This window comes from Peromyscus californicus, unplaced genomic scaffold (genome assembly GCF_007827085.1).
Source record: "Peromyscus californicus insignis strain IS unplaced genomic scaffold, ASM782708v3 Scaffold_1__1_contigs__length_55948999, whole genome shotgun sequence".
Classification (NCBI taxonomy): Eukaryota; Metazoa; Chordata; class Mammalia; order Rodentia; family Cricetidae; genus Peromyscus; species Peromyscus californicus.
In genome coordinates, this window is record NW_026294492.1 from 30,321,765 (window position 1) to 30,341,554 (window position 19,790).

The 19,790-nt window shown below is 45.1% G+C and overlaps 1 protein-coding gene across 1 annotated transcript in view; it reads right to left on the minus strand.

Moving 5' to 3' along the window:
* Nucleotides 1–10,440, minus strand: part of Sos1 (SOS Ras/Rac guanine nucleotide exchange factor 1) — a 91,126-nt gene extending 80,686 nt beyond the window's left edge. The window contains exon 1 of the mRNA XM_052746364.1: nucleotides 10,354–10,440. Coding sequence (XP_052602324.1) covers nucleotides 10,354–10,440 — 87 coding nt within the window. The remainder of the gene's footprint in view (nucleotides 1–10,353) is intronic.
* Between the last annotated feature and the right edge of the window lie 9,350 nt (nucleotides 10,441–19,790).

The window sequence follows — 19,790 nt, forward strand, 5'->3', positions numbered from 1 at the left end:
TTAAAGGCGTGCGCAACCACTGCCCGGCCAGAATTACTTTTTATATTCAGTTATTTCTTACCTAGTGTGTTGTGTGTATATGCATAACCAGCCATAACATACCTGGGTGTGTGCACATCCAGGTCAGAGGACAACTGGTAGGAGTTGGTGAACTAACTCAGATCACCGGGCTTGGTTCTCTGAGCACACACTTTTATTCCCAGCGCTCAGCCCTGTCCACACAGTGAGACCATCTCAATATCAACAAAACTCCCTCCTCTGACCTCCATATGAACGCTGCAGCGCAGGCACACCGACACACTTTCATGCCTAAGTGCACACCCGTCTGTGCGCATGCACAGATGCAAGCACACACGCACTAACGTGAACAGATGCAAGCATACACGCACGCACGCACCTTGTACGGCAAGCACGCACACATGCAAGGACGCATGCGCGAGCCCATGCAAGAACGCATGCGCACATGAACACAAGTACGCATGAACGCAAGTACGCATATACACTCACAAAAGAACGTAAGCACACACGAACGTACATGCATACGCACGAACGCAAGCACCCACGTGCATGCACGTACACGCACGACATAAACACGCACGTACATGCATGCACGCACACGTACATATGCAAGTAAGCAAGCATGTGCGTGAGCGTAAAATAAAGCAGGAAAGGAACTATGTATACTTGGTTGATCTGGAGTTTGCTATGTAGACCAGGCTGGCCTCTAACACATACAGATCTGTCTGCCTCTGCCTCCAGAGTGTTGAGATTAAAATTATGTGCCAAAACTCAAGTCCAAGTGGATCAAAGCCCTCAAACATAAATCCAGTTACAATGAACTTGATAGAAGAGAAAGTAGGAAGTACTCTTGAATGCACTGGCACAGGAGACCACTTCCTAAATATAACACCAGTAGCACAGACACTCAGAACAATTAATAAACGGGACCTCTTGAAACTGAGAAGCTTTTGTAGGGCAAAAGACACGTCAATAAAACAAAACTACAGCCTACAGAACGGGAAAAGACCTTCACCAACCCCACATCTGACAGAGGACTGATCTCCAAAGTATATAAAGAACTCATGAAACTAGACATCAAAATACTGAACAATCCAATTAAAAAATGGGCTAGTTAGTAAGGAAAACTCTAGGAAAGACACAGGGATTGCCCAGTGATGGAGAAATGGATGAGATCTACATGAGCAAACTGGGGGTGAGGGAGGATAATGGAGGGCAAGGGACGGGGGATGAGAGCTTAGGGGAACAGGAGGTTCGAATGGAACGGAAATAGAGTGGGAGAGCAAGGAAAGAGATACCATGATAAATGAAGGCACCACGGGAATAGCAAGAAACAGAGTGCTAGGGAGGTTCCCAGGAATCCACAAGAATGACTTCACCATAGACTACTGGCAATGGTCGAGAGGGTGCCTGAGCTGGCCTACTCTGGTGATCGAATGGCTGATACCCTAACTGTCATCATAGAACCCTCATCCAGACATTGATGGAAGCAGATGCAGAGATCCACAGCTGGGTCCCAAGCAGAGCTCCAGGAGTCCAATCGATGAGAGAAGAGGATTCTATGAGCAAGGGATATCGAGACCATAACTGGAAAAAGTACAGAGACAACTAGCCAAACTAGTGGAAACGCATGAATTATGGACCAATAGCTGAGACCCCCATGGTACTGGACTGGACCCTCTGGATAAGCGAGACAGTTGTTTAGCTTGAACGGTATAGGGGGCCCCAGGCAGTGGAATCAGGACCTGTCCCTAATGCATGAGCCGGCTTTTTGGAGCCTAGTGCCTATGATGAGACACTTTGCACAGCCTTGGTGCAGGGAGGAGGGGCTTGGACCTGCCTCAGCTGAATGTACCAGGCTCTCCTGACTCCCCATGGGAGACCTTGCCTTGGAGGAGGTGGGAATGGGGGGTGGGTTGGGGGGGAAGTTGGGGGGCAGGAGGAGGGAGGACAGGGGAAACTGTGGTTGGTATGTAAAATAAATAGAAAATCTCTTAATTTAAAAAGTTATTTATAAAAAAAATGCAGGAAAAAACATTTTCAGGGGGACAAAAAAATTCCAACATTTGGCAGATGTAAAGGCTCAAACTACACAATGAATAACAAAAACTAGATTTTACCTGATAATCTGATTAAATATTTGGAAATAGTTATGTAAAAAACAAAAAGATTTATTTATTTGTATGTGCATTGGTGTTTTGCCTGCACATGTCTGTGTGAGGGAGTTGGATCTCCTGGAACTGGAGTTACAGACAGTTGTGAGCTGACAGGTGGGTGCTGGGAATTGAACTCTTGAAGAGCAGCCATTGGGCCATCGTAATCTTAACTGCTGAGCCATCTCTTGGGCCCCTAGTAGTATATTCTTTAAATCAACAACAACAAAACAAACAAACAAAACAAAACCTTTTTTTGAGATAGGATCTCGAATAGCTCAGATTAGTCTCAAACTCCCCTGGGATTACAGATGTATGCTGCCATGCCCAGCAGAAGTGTGTTCTTGAACGGACACATGAGAGTGACGCTAAGCACTGAAATAAATACAAGGGCGAATGGGACTCTCTTCTTGCCCTCCCAAGGTCCTAAAGCTGAGGTGTCAGGTACTAAGGTGACAGAGGATTCATTCTACTTAGGGTGTGCAGCGGTGGGAGAAAGCCTTTGTTGGGGGTATAAACTGTGAACTGTACTTTGAAGGACATCATTAGAATCATCAGGTACAACTTGCCTGCTGCTACTGAGGAGAGTCTAACAAGAAGGCATTCTGTATTTGGCAATTTGACTACCCCCAAAAGTGTAAGTTTCTTCTTCCATAGTTCCATGCTGGTTCTCATCCCCAGAGGGCTGAGGGTTCTTTACTTTTTTATGATCCATCTATCTACCTCTCTCCATCCATCTACCCCCCCCCCCCCGGTCTGTGCCTGAAGAAGTCAAAGGACAGCCTGTAGGGTTGGGTCTGTTCTGCCAGCATGCAGGTCCAGGGATCTAACTCAGACCATCTGGCTTGGTGGCAAGCACCTTACCGTAGGAGCCATCTCGATGGTTTCTTATTTCCTTCCAAATGTACTTTCCTTTTATTTCTGTCCGCCTTCATCACCATCACCATTTAGACCCTGAAAACCTAGGAATCTTCTATGATGCCTCTTACTGTCCTGTCCATCAATCACCAATATGCTTCTAAATCTCTAAAAATTTGTTCCACTTTCTCTATCCCCACAGCTATTGCTGTAGTCAAGGCCACCATCATCCCTTCTACAAATGACTACAAAAATCTCCTACACGGATTTACTGCCAACAGGTTAGTTCTCAATTAATTGATTAATTATGCTCCAGGGAAGTACACAGTGACCCTTCAAAATTTCTATCTAGCTGGCTTGGGTGGCTCACTTGTACAGTAGAAGCAAAAGAACTATGAGTTCAAGGTCAACCTGGGCTGCAGTGAATTTCAGGCCAACTTGGGCTACAGCGTGAGACCTCAACTCGCAAAAACAAAGCAGGCATGGTGACACAGGTCCATAATCCCAGAACTTGGGACGTGGAGGAAGGAGGATAAGGAGTTCAAAGCCAGCCTCAGCTACACAATAAGTTCAAGTCCAGCCTAGGCTACATGAGACAATGGGTGGATAGGATGGAGGGAGGGAGGGAGAGAGGGAGAGAGGGAGGGAGGGAGGGAAGGAAAGAGGGAAGAAGGAAGGGAGGAATGGATATTTAAAACTTACTTGTCAAAAAACAATACTAGAAAAGTAAATCTGCAAGTTATAGGCTAGAAGAAAATATCCATACCCAGCATGGTAGTACACACCTATGATGCAGGCTCTCAGGAAGTGGAGTTGTGAGGATCATGAGTTCAAGGCCAGCCAGAGCTACATGAGGCCCTGTCTCAAAAAAAAAAATCATAAAACACATTATCAAAAGTATAGAATATATAAAGCATCTTAAAAAAATAACTCAATGTCTTATAGGGAACAAAAGAGTTAAGCAGGCACTGTGGAAAGGAATATACAAGAATGACTATTAAGAATATGAAAGCAGGGTCCAACAAGGTGATTCAGAGGGTATAGGTATCTGCTGCCAAACCTGATGATCTCAATCTGATCCTGGAGACCCAGAGTGGAAGGAGAGAATCAACTCCTCTAAGTTGTTCTCTGACCTACACACACACACACACACACACACACACACACACACACACACACACACACAGAGTTACCAAAAAAGGGTATAAACAAGTGATCAATATGATTATTTACAAGATGACACAAAGCTAAGTAAAATAAGCTAGCACTTCAAACCACTAAAATTAAAGACTAGTAACCCCAAATACTGGCAAGGAACTACCATCTATCAATGATGATGTAAGATGGTACAACCATGTTGGAGAAAGGTCTAGCAGTTCCTCATAAATATCTATCTATCTATCTATCTATCTATCTATCTATCTATCTATCTATCTATCATCTACCTACCCACCCTATAAGCCATGTCTCTTGGTATTACTGTCAAGTAATGAAAGCTGTTTATAACTAGACTTGTACAAGAACCACAGAAGCTAAATGTGAACACCTGGAACTCCTACATTTAGGAGGTGAAGGCAGGAGGATCAGTAGTTCAAGGCCAGTCTGGGTTACATTTGGACCTCTGAAATGGCTCACTTGCCACCAAGCCAGAGTTTGATTCCAGGGATCCACATGGCAGGAGGAAAGAACAGATTCATGCAAGTTGTCCTCTGACCTCCACATTCATGCATGCATGCATGCATGCGCACACATGCACAAACATATCAATGCAATTTTAAAATTTTTAAAAGAACATTTATGACAGCTTTATTAATAGCTACAAATTTAAAGCATCAGATATCCATCCACTAGATAAACAAACTGTGATATAGTCACATGATGGAAAAAAGGACTGAATTCTTAAAGCATAATCTCAAATGCCTCACTAAAAATATGCACTACTTGAATCCATTTACATGATGTTCCAGAGCAGATAAGATTAACCTATGGTGGGATGATGAAAGGTTACAACAGTGGCTATCTCTGGGAGGAGGGGCAGGACTCGATTAGAAGGGTATGAAGGGAACTTTAAGAGCCAAGGTAATGTTCCCTACTTTAGTAGAGACTTTGATAGTAGACACTCATTAAGCAGAACAAATAACCTCTGTATATACACTGCATATAAACTTATAAAAACAGAAGGAACTGTGAAAAAGCTATTGATTTCTAGTTACTGATGCAGGTTGACGAATTTAGGAATAATGTGTGCTTATACCAGCAATTATAAAATTCATCAGAATATCAGATAAGTGCCAAGTGTGGTGGTACACCCCGATCTCTGTGAGTTTGGCACAAGCCTAGTCTACATAGTGAGTTCCAGGACAGCCAGAGCTACATAAGAAATCCTGTCTTAAAAAAAGAAAAATCAGATAAGCTGGACAGAGCAGCTCATCACTGAGGGGGAGGAGCTGAGACAGGCAGATGTTACAAGTCTGAGACCAGCCTGGGTTTCATAGTGAGTTCCAGACTACCTCAAAACAGAATGATAGACTGATGGGAAGTAGGTGGATCACGTGTGATAAAGCCAGGATGGTGGGGCAGTCACAGTCTAAGAGGATGGCTAGAGTGGTGTTCTTTGAGAAACTAGTCAATAGTAAGTGGTGTCTGTCTAAACTGTATAATCTGACAGGACCGAGCACACACCCACATGTAACACCATTAGCACAACTAAGGTAAGTTAACATAAAAGTCTCTTTTTGGTTTTGTTACTGTTCTTTCAGCCTCAAACTCCCTATGTAGCTAAGAATGACCTTAATTCCTTACCCTCTGCCCTCTTCTCCGATGTTGTGATTACAGGCTTCTGTCAGCACACCTAACCTAAAAGTCTGTCTATATAATAACCAATGCTTGTCATTAGTTTGTATTTCCTAGAATTTTATCAAAGTGCAGTAATGCAGAACATGCAGTTTTAGTTTAGCTTTGTCGGTTATTAAGTGGGCTGGCCACATTGCCATGTATATCAGTAACCCACACTCCCTTTGATTCCATTATGTGGCTATACACAATTTGTTCATTCATTTCCTTGTTGATTACAGATAGACAAATGGACATTTAGATTGTTGTTTGGAGCTGAACAGACCTACTACAAATATTCCTACGTAGATTTGTCAGTGATGGAGACTGAACCCATATACAGTAGGCTTGCACTCCACTACTCTACCGCTGAGCTACATCCCCAGCCCTTTTATTACTTTTTGAGACAAGTTCTTGCAGAAGTTGTCCAGGCTGGCCTTGAATGTTTCATTTTCCTGCACTGATCTCCTGAAGAGCTGGGATGACAGGCTTGTACTACCAACCCTGACTCATACATAAGTCTTTCTGTAGACACAGACCTCATCTAGGCTTCTGTCTCAGACTTCCAAATCTGCTGGTCAGGTATCAAAACCAAGCTGCCAACCGGAGAAATCTGCCTGGACAATCCAAAGGCCTTTAAAACCAACAGGATCCAAATCTTCTCATCATACCACTCCCATCTCCACGCCAAAGTCCAGTGACTATCTGCAAGCAACCCAAAAAGATTCTTCCCACCTCCTTAACATTCCTGCAATCATTAGTGAGGTGCTGAGTCCTGACAGGTCTGCCTTTTCTTTTTTTTTTCTTTTTTTTGGGGAGGGGGGGGGGCTGAGGATCAAACCCAGGGCCTTGCACTTGCTAGGCAAGCGCTCTACCACTGAGCTAAATCCCCAACCCCAGGTCTGCCTTTTCAATAGCGCTCATATAGCATCCATCCTAATCCAAATGTGCATCTCCTCTTAGATGAACTTAGTAAACCAGGCTTCAGCTTCTCTCCCTTACCTTAAGTCTCATTCTTCCCCTTCCTTGACCAAAGTGAAGTTTCTAAAATTCAAATCAAGTTTACTTCCTACTTAAAACCCCTCACTGGCCACATGTGCTAGCCCATATTTATGACCCCAACTGAACCAGGACAGCTAAGCTGCAGGTTCAAGACTAGTCTGGGCTACAGGATGAGACTGTCTAAAAACCAAAAATGAGGTTTTTTTCCAGACATACCCACTACCACCTTCCACTTAGTCTTTTTTTAATTATGCAATTTACCCTTAGTGCCAAGGGCAAATACTTGTTCTGAGACAAGCATCATGTATTGGTGGGATGTGACAGATGTAGGAACGATACCGTAGGGCCTAATAAATACACTCAGGAAAAGTAGCAGTCCTATCTAGAAAGATTTTTATAAGAAATCAAATAGGAAGATCAAGGCAGAGCCATCTTATAAATTCCATGCTAAAAACTACATTTTAACTCAAAGGACATCAACAATTCTGAACAAATGTTTAACACTTTCAAAAGTATATTATAACGTCTGAAATATGTAAAGGCAAGTGGGCTGGGGCAAGGGACTCAGTTGGGAGGCTATCACAGCAATCTGGGAGAGGAAACTCCAAGCAGTTAGGAGAGTAGATTACAAAAGCATGTTAGAGGTTGATAAACATAAAGTTTTGCCTGGAGGTGGACAACAGTACACAGAGAGGAGGCAGAGATGACTTCAGAGTTTTGAGCCAAACAAAATTCTAAAGTCATTAACCACAAAGTTAAAAACTGGTGTGTGGGGGGGGGGGGGCAGTTTTATTTTGAGTATCCCTTTACGCACTTGGCAACATTTCCAAATAACTTTAACCACTGGCAAACTAAAAGTAACATACAAAGGCTAAAAATTCAAACCGCCAAACCGAAAGAGGGAAGACAGTTTGAAGATTTACTAAGTCACAATGTTGCTTTAGGAGCTTTTCAAATGTAGCAACATTTCCAAATAATCTACTTTAACCTCTGGCAGACTCAAAGTAACACACAAAGGCACTTGTTCAAAATGAGTCCTAACAGGTGTCAGGCACAGCCCGTGTATAGAAGTCCAATAGGGTAAGATAACATGCCTAGTCTCTAGTTGGGGAGTGAGAACATGGACAAGTAAACTGGAACTTCACATTCACTGCTGAGTTAGGATAGGATGCTAGGAGGTTTCAATGGAGCGCTATCCAACTCAGCCCTGAGGGTTTGAGAAAAATCTCTGAGGTAGAGTAGTATTAGACCAGATAAAAGGAACAGCTGGTCCAAAAAGCCTGCGGTAAGAAAAGGCCGAGTTAGGCATTATACAAGTAGTTTAAAGTCTGAAGAAAGAGTTCAAGATAAGGACACACCCACACAAAATGTCCAAGGACACATCTACCTGAAATGCCCAGAACACAGATGATAATTCAATAATTTTAAGCTACAACAGCATATTCAGATTATGAGAAATATGTCCAACCTTGTCTTAGGGGGTCTTAAGAGCATTGTAGGTGGGAATTTAAATGAGGAGAGAGCATTGCATCTTAGAGAGCAAATGGAAACATCACTTCTGCAGGGACATCTCTGCTGCAAGTGGAAAACCAACCAACTGCGAGGCTACAGAACATGAGCAATGCTGTGGCAAACTGGAAACATAAGTCTTTCTAAAGAAGGCAGCCATTTACAACTCTAGCAATTTACTATTGTGTGAAAATGTATGGCAAGACTGTCTATAACTCAAGAAAAATAGGAATTCAGACCATATGCAATATTTCTTATTTTAAGATACTGGCGACTAATCACATAAACTGAAAAACAAAAACACCATAATGCCAGCCAAACAAAATGCGTCTGTGAATACATTTCAGCAAGGGCCACCCATGTGGCAGGTTAGAGAGGTCTTCCAACATCTACAATGCTTCTTCCACCACTTCAAAGGATTCTCAAGTGTTATTTTGGAGGTTTCCTTAGAATAGGCGCTACTTGCTTTTAAGCCAGACACCCCAAACTAGTAATGTTCTGTGAGGGCTTTTATACATATAAATCAACTTTTCTATCTCATCTTCTCAAGATAGCAAGCTTCTAGCATCATGAGGCATACTTCTCCCTTCTACAAGCTAAGTAGTCAAGTCTGCAGGTAAAGCCCATGTAAAAACAGAGTGAGGCCTCATAGGATCATTAATGAACCAAGTATGCAGGACAAGGCGGTCTCTTTGATTTCCTTAGAAAACACCACAGAGGTTTGCAAGCAGTGAGACATTTGAGGATAAAAACCAGTAACCTAAATCTGAAAAATAAAAGCAAAGTCTTCCAACAAAGCAGTTTCCATCATAAGATACCAAGAGGGGAAGGGTGAACAGGGCAGAGAAGCTAAAAGTTGCTGGCCTTTGAGGACTATGAAACACCTTTCAAAGCTCTCTGGTAAAATAGAAAGGCTCCACATAATGGTACAGCAAACACTCTCAATTCTCAATAGAAACAAAACTGTACTTTAGCAACATAGCATGAAAAATATTTGAGCAAGAAGAAATCGAGATTAAAACTACTGAAAGAGTAAAGCAATTTTTACAGGTAAGGCAAATGAGAGCAAAAACAATCTGGTTGTTTTAAAATCCATTCAAACACCCCTGTTTCAGATGTCTTACTTAATACAGTGTTTACTAAGTTACAGTGTTGCTTTGGAAGCCCCTAAAATGTAGCAACATTTCCCAAGAACTTTAACCACTAGCAAACTAAAAAAGTAACATACAAAGGCTAAAAATTCAAAATGCCGAACCAAACCATGGACGGTTCACAATGTTGCTTTTGGAGCTTTGAAAATGTAGCAACATTTCCAAATAATTTACTTTAACCTCTGGCAAACTCAAAGTAACACACAGTCTAAAAAAAAAAAATGCAAAACGCCAAACCCAACCAGGGTTCGAAGAGTCTCAAGACTCCCCAGAAGAACCCATCTGAACACAGTGGCATGTGCATCACCCTTTGTAATGGGGGTGGGGGAGTGTCAAGAGAACAGGGAGTTATGACCGAGGGCGAGCAAAGCCAAGCAGGCCGTGTTCTCGCTGGCAGGCTACCTCGCAATTACTTAGGCAAGCACTGTGGCCAGGGCACTCTCGAGCCGGTCAGAGCGCACTGGACTCCGAAAACGGGAGGTTGACCGCAGCTCGCTCGGTAAGACCCAGAAGGTAGGCAGTGTGGCCTTCTTTGACCTCCACGGTAAACCGAGGCTCCTCCAACCGTCGCCTCCGCGCTCGGATTAGCCGGGCCAAGCCTCCCCGACTGCGTGCGGCCTTCCCACGCACCCCGGGCGAGTGTCAACAGCTGGAGGAGCCGGGCGCGGGGGGCACCTCGCCTCCCGTGCCGTCCTCCCGGAGCCCCGCGACCGGGGGGGAGGGGGGGGGAGAAAGACGGCGGCCGGTGCGCGCCCCGCCTCCCCGCCCCTCGCCCGCCCAAGCCCCGCGCGCGGACCGCGCGGCCGGGCAGCGGGTTCGGGCGCCCCTACCTTTTTCAGCGCCGGCACCAGCAGCCCCCGCCACTTGGGCGCGTTCTCCTCGCTGAAGAACTCGTAGGGCAGCTGCTGCGCCTGCATGGTGCCCGCGGGGCGCCTCGGGGCGGGCGGGCGGAGGGGCGGCGGCCGGCGGCGCGGAGCAGGGCCGCAGCCCGCGCACAGCCCGGCCCCCCTCGGGGCGCCGCGCGGCCCGGCTAGCGCTGGCGAGGCGGCTGGGGGGCGAGGCCCGCGGCCGGACACCCACCCGACACGCGCGCCGCCCGCCGAGAACCACCGCGGCCCGACGGTGGCGGCGGCGGCATCCCGCACCACCGCCCCGGGGCAGGTTCCTCCCCCCCGCCCCCCCCCCCCCTTCTCCGCCCCCGGGCCGCCCTCCGCCGCCCGCAACCCGGGCTGCGCTCCCCCGGGCGCACGGCCTGGGCCGCCGAAGAGACGGACGGCGCGTGGAGGGACCGCTCCGGCCGGTTGGCGCCCGTCCGCCTGCGGGGAAGTCGAGCGCGAGGCTCGGAGCGGGGCGGAGCCCGGGGCCCCGGGGTCGGCCGGGGGCGGGGAAGGGCCCGAGGTCGCTGCTGGGGAACCCGACCGCTCCGCCGCCGCTGCTGCTGCCGCCGCCGCTGCCGCTGCCGCCGCCGCCGCCGGTGTAGCGCTGGAGCTTCCTACTAGCAAACTGAACCTGCCCGCGACTGAGCATGCGCCGCCGGCCCGCTCCGGGTTTTCCGGCTGCCCGCGGATGAGGAGGGGCGCGCGCAAGAAGAGGCTGGGAGGGCACTGCAGGGGCGGGGCCGAGGGACCCTGAAGGCGAACCCCGGACCCGAGGGCCTGGGCGTTGGGGCGGGGGGGGGGGGGGGGGAGCGTGCGAGCAGGCAAAGCGCCCCCTTTGTGTGGTCCGGCAGGCCGGGAGCCCGTCCCGCTCCGGGAGATCCTGGGCCCTGGGTCTCAGAAAAGGGGTGTGTGTACTTTGTTCCCAACGTGAAGATAAGGAGTGCCCTGAGCATGCACTGTCTACTAAACAGATTGCACACACACACACACACACAAAATAGGTTCCTTCTTGCAAAAACTACTGCTCAGTGCTGGCCTGGTGAGAGGAGAGATCGTCTTGTTTCCATAACAGGAAAACGTAGACGTGGAGTATTTATTGATCATGCGTCTACTCAAACCCACGGGCATTTATTTATGGGCTTAGTCCACCCTGCTTTGTATCTTTCATGGCTGCAGCTGCATAATTAGCTTCTGAAAGACCGTTTTATTGTTTGTTTGTTTTTTTGTTTTGTTTTTTCACCTGCCTTACGACCCAGAATAGAGACATGAAGATCCCGGAATGCTATAGACGCAGTATCTATGAATTGTCCTTCCATCCCAAGGATGCAGATGCTTACGATAGTGGCATTGTGCAACTCTGTAGCACATTATGCTTTATCATTGAACGCTTTCTGGGTAAAGTGTCGTTTCAGTTCTCAGAGTTTTCATTTCATAGATGAGAAGATAGTTCGAAGAACCAGCCTGGGCTCAAACTGACATCATGTCCTGCTGTTTCGGAGTACAATAAACAAGATCTCACAGATGAAAAATGTTTGAAACCACCGTTCTTAATCTTTAGACGACCTCCTAGAATCTGAACGAAATCTTCACGTCGTCCCTTTTGTAATATACATACAGATTTACACCTTTCGTTTAATCCCCCACACTTTGGACCTGTTCAAGATGACATTTTGAAATCTATCCACAAACCAACCATCTTTGTAATAAGACAGCAGAGCGGACCTGCCGGGGAGATGGCGCTGGCAATAAAGGGCACTTGTCACCAAGCCTGAGAACCTGAGTCCTGCCTCAGGGACCCACACAGTAGAAAGAGAAAAACTGACTCCCAAAAGCTGTCTTCCAGCCTCCATACATGTTCAGTGGCAGACGCACTACACACAAAATAAAATGTTTAAAGAGAGAGGCACTGAACTATAGCCTGGGGAGGAGTTAGAAAAGGAGTTTCAGAGAACTACGTATCAGTTATTTTCAACAACTGGTTTGTGTGGTCCAAAGTGACTGAACCAAATCAGCCCTCGATAGAAAACTATTTCTTGGCTTCTTGTTGCTATTGAAACACATTTCAAGCTGAGAGTGGTGGTACAAGCCTCTGAGCCCAGCACTTGGGAGGGAGGTAGAAGCAGAGATACCAGGCCAATCTCAGCTACACAGTGAGTTCCAGGCTAGCCAGGGCTAAGTGAAATGCTATCTCAAAAACTAAAGAACACACACTTTAAAGTTCTGCACAAAGCTATGCACCTGACTCCTACTTAAAACACTCAACATTTTCTCATAACTGTCAATCACAGTTCATCACACTCTAGTCACACTTGGCCTTGTCTATTCCCAGAAAACAACACTCCTGCTTCCATGGCCTTACCCCTTTCCCAGTCTGGAGCACCTAGCTGTTCACGTGGCTAGTTTTAACATCAATACCTCCAAGAGGCCTTTCTAATCAGCTTATTTAACTACCATCTCTTAGAGTCTACCATGTGTCCTATGTAACTCTTTCCTAGCACTTACTCGGTCGTCTCTTCTCCGTGATCTCCCCTCACTAGGATGTAAATACCAAAAGATCAGTCCTTTTATGTATGCAGTTCACTATTGCATCACCAGATTTAGTATGTGTGCAGAGCAGAAGGCATTGTTCCAAAGGCATCAAGGTGGCATAGAAGAAACTTCCAGTATAAATACAAGGAGTTATCGGGCATAGCGACGCTAGTCTTTAATCCCAGCACTCAGGAGGCAGAGATGGTGAATCACTGTGGGTTCAAGGCCAGCCTGGTCTACATAGTGAGTTCCAGGACAGCCAGAGCTACATAGTGAGACCCTGTCTAAAAATATATTTTTTTAAAGTTGTCGCAGAAAAAAAACAGGTGATCTTTGAGATTGTGTAAGCAGATCTACATTTACTCACTTCAAGGTGTCAGAGAGCATTAAAGGATTGGTAACTGAGCTCCAGGATTCCCTTCCACCAGGAATCTGATTTAAGTGCAGAACCGAACATGGCCCTAGGAACATGGATTGTCGAGTTTAGCGAGCGGCCAGGTCAGGTTTCCACCAGTGTGAAGTTCTGGCTGCAGACAACAAGAGGCTCCATTGCTTTCCAGAGGAATTGCAAGAGGGGAAGCCAGCGCCACTGAAGTCACGGAGCTCTCGAGCCCCTGGCAACTGCCTGCCCGCCTCTCTTAGGACAAAAGCAAACGCCTAGTGGCGGCCAGCCACGCCAGGCTCCAACGCGTGCGTTTTCACGCAGAGCTCGGCCGACGGGCGGCGCAAGCGCAGAGGCTCCCCCGGGCGCCGCTCCGCGGTGCTAGGCAGCCTCGCTGCCAGAGCGGAGGTGACGCACCGGGGTGCGTCGGGACTCGCTCGTCGCATCCCAAGGCAGGAGCGTCCAGGCAGAGTAGCCGAGTTCCGAGCGCATCGGACCTGGAGTGACCAGGGAGGGGGCGGGGAGGACGCTCGGCCCTGACAGCGCCCCCTGCAGGTGCAAGGGTGGCCCCGCTGGCCCGGACAGGACCACCTGGTTTCCTCCACCGCAGCCGCAGTCATCTTGGAAGCCCGCTTGGGAGCTAGCTGCTACGTTTCTGTTCAAGAGTATCCACCGGTGTCCCGGGACAAAGTCCGAAGTCCTTACCCTGGGACTCATCGATTTGCATAATCGCGCCAACTCGCTGTCGTTCCACATGCATCTGCCCCTCTTGCCTCCCGCGCACCCATCACTGATTCATGCACGTGCTGTTTGTTCCAAGTGTTTGGAATACCTGTAACTTTTTTCTTCCAATCTGGGCAGCACCGTCCCACCTCAGACCCCCAGGTGCTCTAGGAACTCACACCCAATCTGCGTCCCACCCGCCTTCAACCTCAGCTTAAATATCACTTCTCTACAGCCCTCAGTCCCCATGCAGGATTCTTGTCCTTGAAGTTCGTGTCTCACGGGCGTTAAGAATAGCAGCTTCAGCCATTCCAAAATGTATGGCCTCCCTCTGATGCGTACATATCCAACCTGCATTCTTTACTTGATTCTTTTTTTCTCAACCCTTCTTCCCTTCAATTCCATTGTTTCAAATAGTGTGTCCTCTGGAAACACACCGGAGAAAACACCGATGGAGAAGAGCCCTGAATGCCTGCCGGTTAATACTCATCCTGGACTCTCACCGTTTTCCTCCCAGTTTGCAAAGGTGCTAGGAAGCAGGGTACGTTATTAATGAATAATGAATTAAATGGAATGATCACAGGATCGTCATAACATACAAGTCTGTTCTTTGCCCTTGCTATATTTGCCAGCATCACCAGAGTCCAACTTTCTGCAAAAATCTCCATTTGATTCAAACAGTAATAGATCCTCAAACTGATCGCAAAGAACTCAATGCAACCTAATCAAATCCCCAACACGATTTTTGATTGAATACGACAACCTAATTCTAAGCTGCGAATGAAAGAAAGCAAGGGCAATTTTCTTTAAAGCGACAAGGTGTGTGTATGTGTATGTGTGTGTCACTATGTCAGCTCAGAAGGGACTTTCGTAGTATTATTTTCCGTGTGTAGTGGGGGTAGGGTATCTCATGAAGCCCAGGCTTACCTCAAAATCACTTTGTAGCTAAAGATGACATTGAACTTCTGATCTTCCTGCCTTCATATGCCAATTCCTGGGATTACAGTTGTTATACCAGGGTTGAGTTTACTTATGTAAAGGAGTAAACATTTTAAATTCAGACATTGATAAAGAGTATCAACTAGTCTGCGACTTTGTTCAGATTTCACCAAAGTGTCCCAACAATGTTCTTTTATAGAGATTGTTTTGTTTTGTCTGCCAATAGGCTTGTGTTACCACACACAGATTGCCTTCTGTACATAGACTATCTTTCCATTTATAAAGGTTATTTATTCATTCCTATGGTGCTGGGAATCGAGCATTACTACTTCTAAGGTGTTTCTTCTCCACTTTCTTCAGCCAAGTGCTCTACCACGAGGTTATAACCTCGACTTTCATGTCTTTCCATGGTGTTTTGCAGATTCCATAGCATATCAGAGGAGCAACGACCATTGTTGATAGTCATGCTCATGAGTATTTTAGTCCGCTTGAATTTCTAAGGATGCCAGGCTGAACAACAAGTATTTTCACCCACTGGGACATCTTTCTAGCCCTGGAATAGGATTTGATTTTATTTTACTTCAAGTCATTTTAAATTCACCAGGTGATGGTTATTTTCAAATTTAAGCATGAAAAATTTGAGGGTAGCAAATATAAATGCTATGCTTTTGGGTTCTGCTATCACAAAAGCATACATGCACATGTACAGATATTGTTAGGGAGTTTGACTTTCAAAAATGCAGATGTATAGCCATTATTTATGATCAAGGCACTTATGTGATTCAGCTATACAGCATTATCATTCAAATTTACTGACAGCTAGCTAAATATGATCTCAAGAAGACTTAGAATTCATTCCACTGAAATTGACTGTAGGGAGAAAATACTAAACATTTCTTTGAATTCATGACAGAAAAACCTCTCTGCATATTTAAAATTAATAAAGTGTTATATATTCTGGAATGGGATTTTTAAATTACATTTCTACCTAGTCATTACCAGATTAAAGGGGGAAAATTCCTTTAAAAAATAAGTGGATTAAATGTGGCCAGTTCATTTAAGTCTTTTCATTTGTTACAGGAGTTTGGTTTAGTAGTACTGTGGATTGAACCCAGGACTTCATGTATGCTTGGCAAGCATGTCACCCAATGAGTTAAATCCCCAGTTTAAATAGCCTGTGGGGGTTTTGTTTATTTGTTACTTGCTTGTTTTTTTTTCAAAAATGAAATATCTGATTTTCTGGAATGCAATAGTTTTCTTTGTGTTTATTTAGTGTGTGTGTGCATGTGTGCGCACGTGTGTACATATCAGAGAACAACTTTGTGGCATCATTTCTTCCACCTTTCCATGGGTTCCAGGGATAAACTCAGGTGCCAGACTTGTGAGGCAAGTGCCTTTCTCTCCTGATTTCCTGTCACCACCCCTAGCAATGATTTTTATAGAAATACATAGACTCTGCCTCCAAACTTTGCATAAAGTCAGGGGAAATGAGATCAAGAATCCAGAATACTCCAGAAGACCCTTTAACCATTCCGCCTTGACCGGATTCGTAATTCGTCCATCACTAATGTGGAGAGCTGTTGAATCAAAAAAGTCATCTGAAGGGGTTGGAAATGATGGTTCAGTGGTTAAGAGTGCTTGTTGAGGGCTGGAGAGGTGGCTCAGTAGTTAAGAGCACTGTCTGATCTTTCAGAGAACCCAGTTTCTACTCCCAGCACCCACATGGCAGCTCACGACCATCTGTAACTCCAGTCCCAAGACAATCAATGCCTTCTTCTGGCCTCCTTGGGCATTACCTGCAGGTGATGCACAGACAGGCAATAATTTTTATTTTTATTTTTTTTAGAAAATAAAATCAAAAGGAGTGTTGTTGCTACTGAGAGAACCTGAACTTTGTTCCCGGCAACCATATTGGCTAGTTCATAACCATTTGTAACTCCAGCTCCAAAAGATCCAAGTTCCTCTTCTGGCCTTCATGGCCACCTACACACATAGACACACAGACACACACACAGACACACACACACACACACAAATAAGGCCAGTCATCTGGTGTACATCTTTAATCCCAGCACTCCTGAGACAGACACAGGTAGATCTCTGTGAGTTCCATGCCAGCCAGGGCTACATAGTAAGACCCTCTATCTCTCTCTCTCTCCAAAAAAGTTATCTTTCAAGTTAATAAACCTCTGTTTCTGCAGCTGGCTGAAGACCATGCTACGTCTGCACAGTCCGCATTGGTGGGGCAGCTCTTTTCTCACCTGCTTGCTCTTGTGATTTCCTTCCAGAGTCTCACAGGACTGCTGCTGTTTGTGGGGCCCAACCAAGTCTTAAACCCTACCCACCAGAATCTGAAAAGTGGAGGGTTTGTTGTTGTTTAGTTTTAAAGCTTAGTCTTAGTGTTCCTTCTATAGCATGCCAATGTGCAATTTCTGCCGTGGCAATCTTTAGCGTATCAAGAAAAATGTCCTTCTATTTCTGTTGAATGATATTTTGTGTTCTGACAAGTAAAGCTTGCCTGGAGATCAGAGGGTGGAGCTAGCCACTAGTTAACCATAGAGACCAGACAGTGATGGCTCACACCTTTAATCCCGGCACTTGGGAGGTGGGTAGAGACGGGATCTCCTTGCTTCAGTCTGATAGAGGTAAGAACTCTTTAGTGGCTGGCTGCTCTGCTTCTCTGATCTTTCAGTTTTCACCCTTGATATCTGACTCTGGGTTTTTATTGTTAAGACCAATTAGGATGGCGTTTCATATTCCTTTGATTTTTTTTTTGGTAAATATGAAAAATATATATTAGTGGTTTTCTATTCTTTTGCGGGGGCATTGTTTCTTGTTTGTTTTATGAGCAGGGTCTTCTGTAGCTGAGGCTACTCTTCAACTTGCTATATAGCCAAGGATGACCTAGAACTTCTGATCCTGCTGTCTCTACCTCGTGAGTGCTGATATTACAGTTTATTCACTGAGGATCAAATCCAGGGCTTCATGCCTGTGAGGCAAACACTGACTGAACTATACCCCAGTCCCATATTAGCCACTTTTAAGTGTACATTCTAATAGTAATGGTATTAACTATATTCACATTATTATACTATCAATCTGCAGAACTTTTTTTTTAGACAATTTCACTATGTAGCCCAGACTGACCAAGAATTCACAGTCCTCCTGCCTCAACCTCCTGATTGCTGGGAATACACTCATGTGCCACTGTGCCCAGTTAATGTGCAGAACTCCATCTTGCAGGACTAAAACTCTACACCTGTTAAAAACTCCCCTTTCCTCTAGCCCTTCATCCTGGCAGCCACCATTCTTTCCATTTCTATGAATTTTTCTATGAATGTTTTATTTTGCGTATCGTTTGACATCATACAGCATAGTCATATGTTGCCTGACAATTGAGTATTTTAATTTTTTAAAAAAAATCTCATTTATGGATCAGGCATGGGAGTGCACATCTTTAATCCTCTAGGGAGGCAGAGCTCTTTGAATTTGAGGTCAGACTGGTCTACATTATCGAGTTCCAGGCCAGTCAGGACTACATAGTGAGACCATGTCTCAAAAAATTCCTGATTTATTATTAGTCTGTTCGCATATGTTTGTATGCATGCACATGACACAGAGCACATGTAGAAGTCAGAGGACAACTTTGTGGAGTCAGTTCTCTCCTTCCACTTTTTTTGTGGGCTCCAGGAATCAAATTCAGGTTACTAGGTTTGCACGGCGTTGACCCACTGCTCAGCCCCTGAGATACGTTTTGAGAAGTGTATTGTTAGGCAACTTTGTCTGTGTGCAAGCATTGTAGTATACACTTGTATGCTAAGATGGCTGCATTTCACTGGGTGTTGTGGTATTATGTACTGCTGTTTATATGTGACTAGTTTATTGCATGTAACATAATATACTTAAGTCAAACTTCATTCATTCAAGTTATAGCATATAACAGAATTTCCTTATTTATTTTTTTGTTGTTGGACAGGATGCTCAACATTCTTTCCTTTTCAAAGCATCAGATGTCTGCATCTCATTTTTTGGATACATTCACCTGGCGATGGATATTTGGATCACTCTATTGTGCATGGCATATATATTCTTCAAAAATAGGCACATATTATTCTTCTTTTGATCCATATGAAATTTGAGAAGAGGGTTGCTGAATTTTATTAAATGATTTTTCAGTATGCCTGAACATGGTATTTTTCTTCCAGAATGCCACAATATTTCCCATCTCATACACTAGACACAGTTTCACTGCTTCTGGCTATGAGAGAATTATAATCCTCCTCCTTGGCCTCCTGAATTTCTTAGAGTCCAGGCTTGTGTCCACAAACCCTGCCAGAGTATCCATTTGGACTCAGTCATATGTATCATGTTATATGATAATTCCCCAGGGCAAGGATCTCCAGAGGGCTGGATATGTTTGGAATCAGCACTCAATGTGTGGGTGGTTTCTTTTGTAGCCAAACACCCATGTGTTGACTTTTAGAGTCCCTTACCCACAATCATGATATTCCTCACAGAAATTCTGACCCAAAAACTCACTTCAAAGAATTACAGCAATGAGCTCATTAAGCATTATAAAACCTTAGAATTTACTGGTCCTAAAATGCTCCCCCCAACCTTGAAGCAGCCAGAAAACATTTAAAGAATGTTTTATTTTTCATTTTTAATGAAAATTTTCTTTTTCATTATTTATGGGGGCGGGGATTGAACCTAGGACCTTATGTTTGTTAGGCAAGTCCTTAGCCAAATCCCAGGCATTTTTTCTTTTCTTTTCTTTTTTTTTTTAATCTTTTGATTTTGAGATAGGGTCTCACTG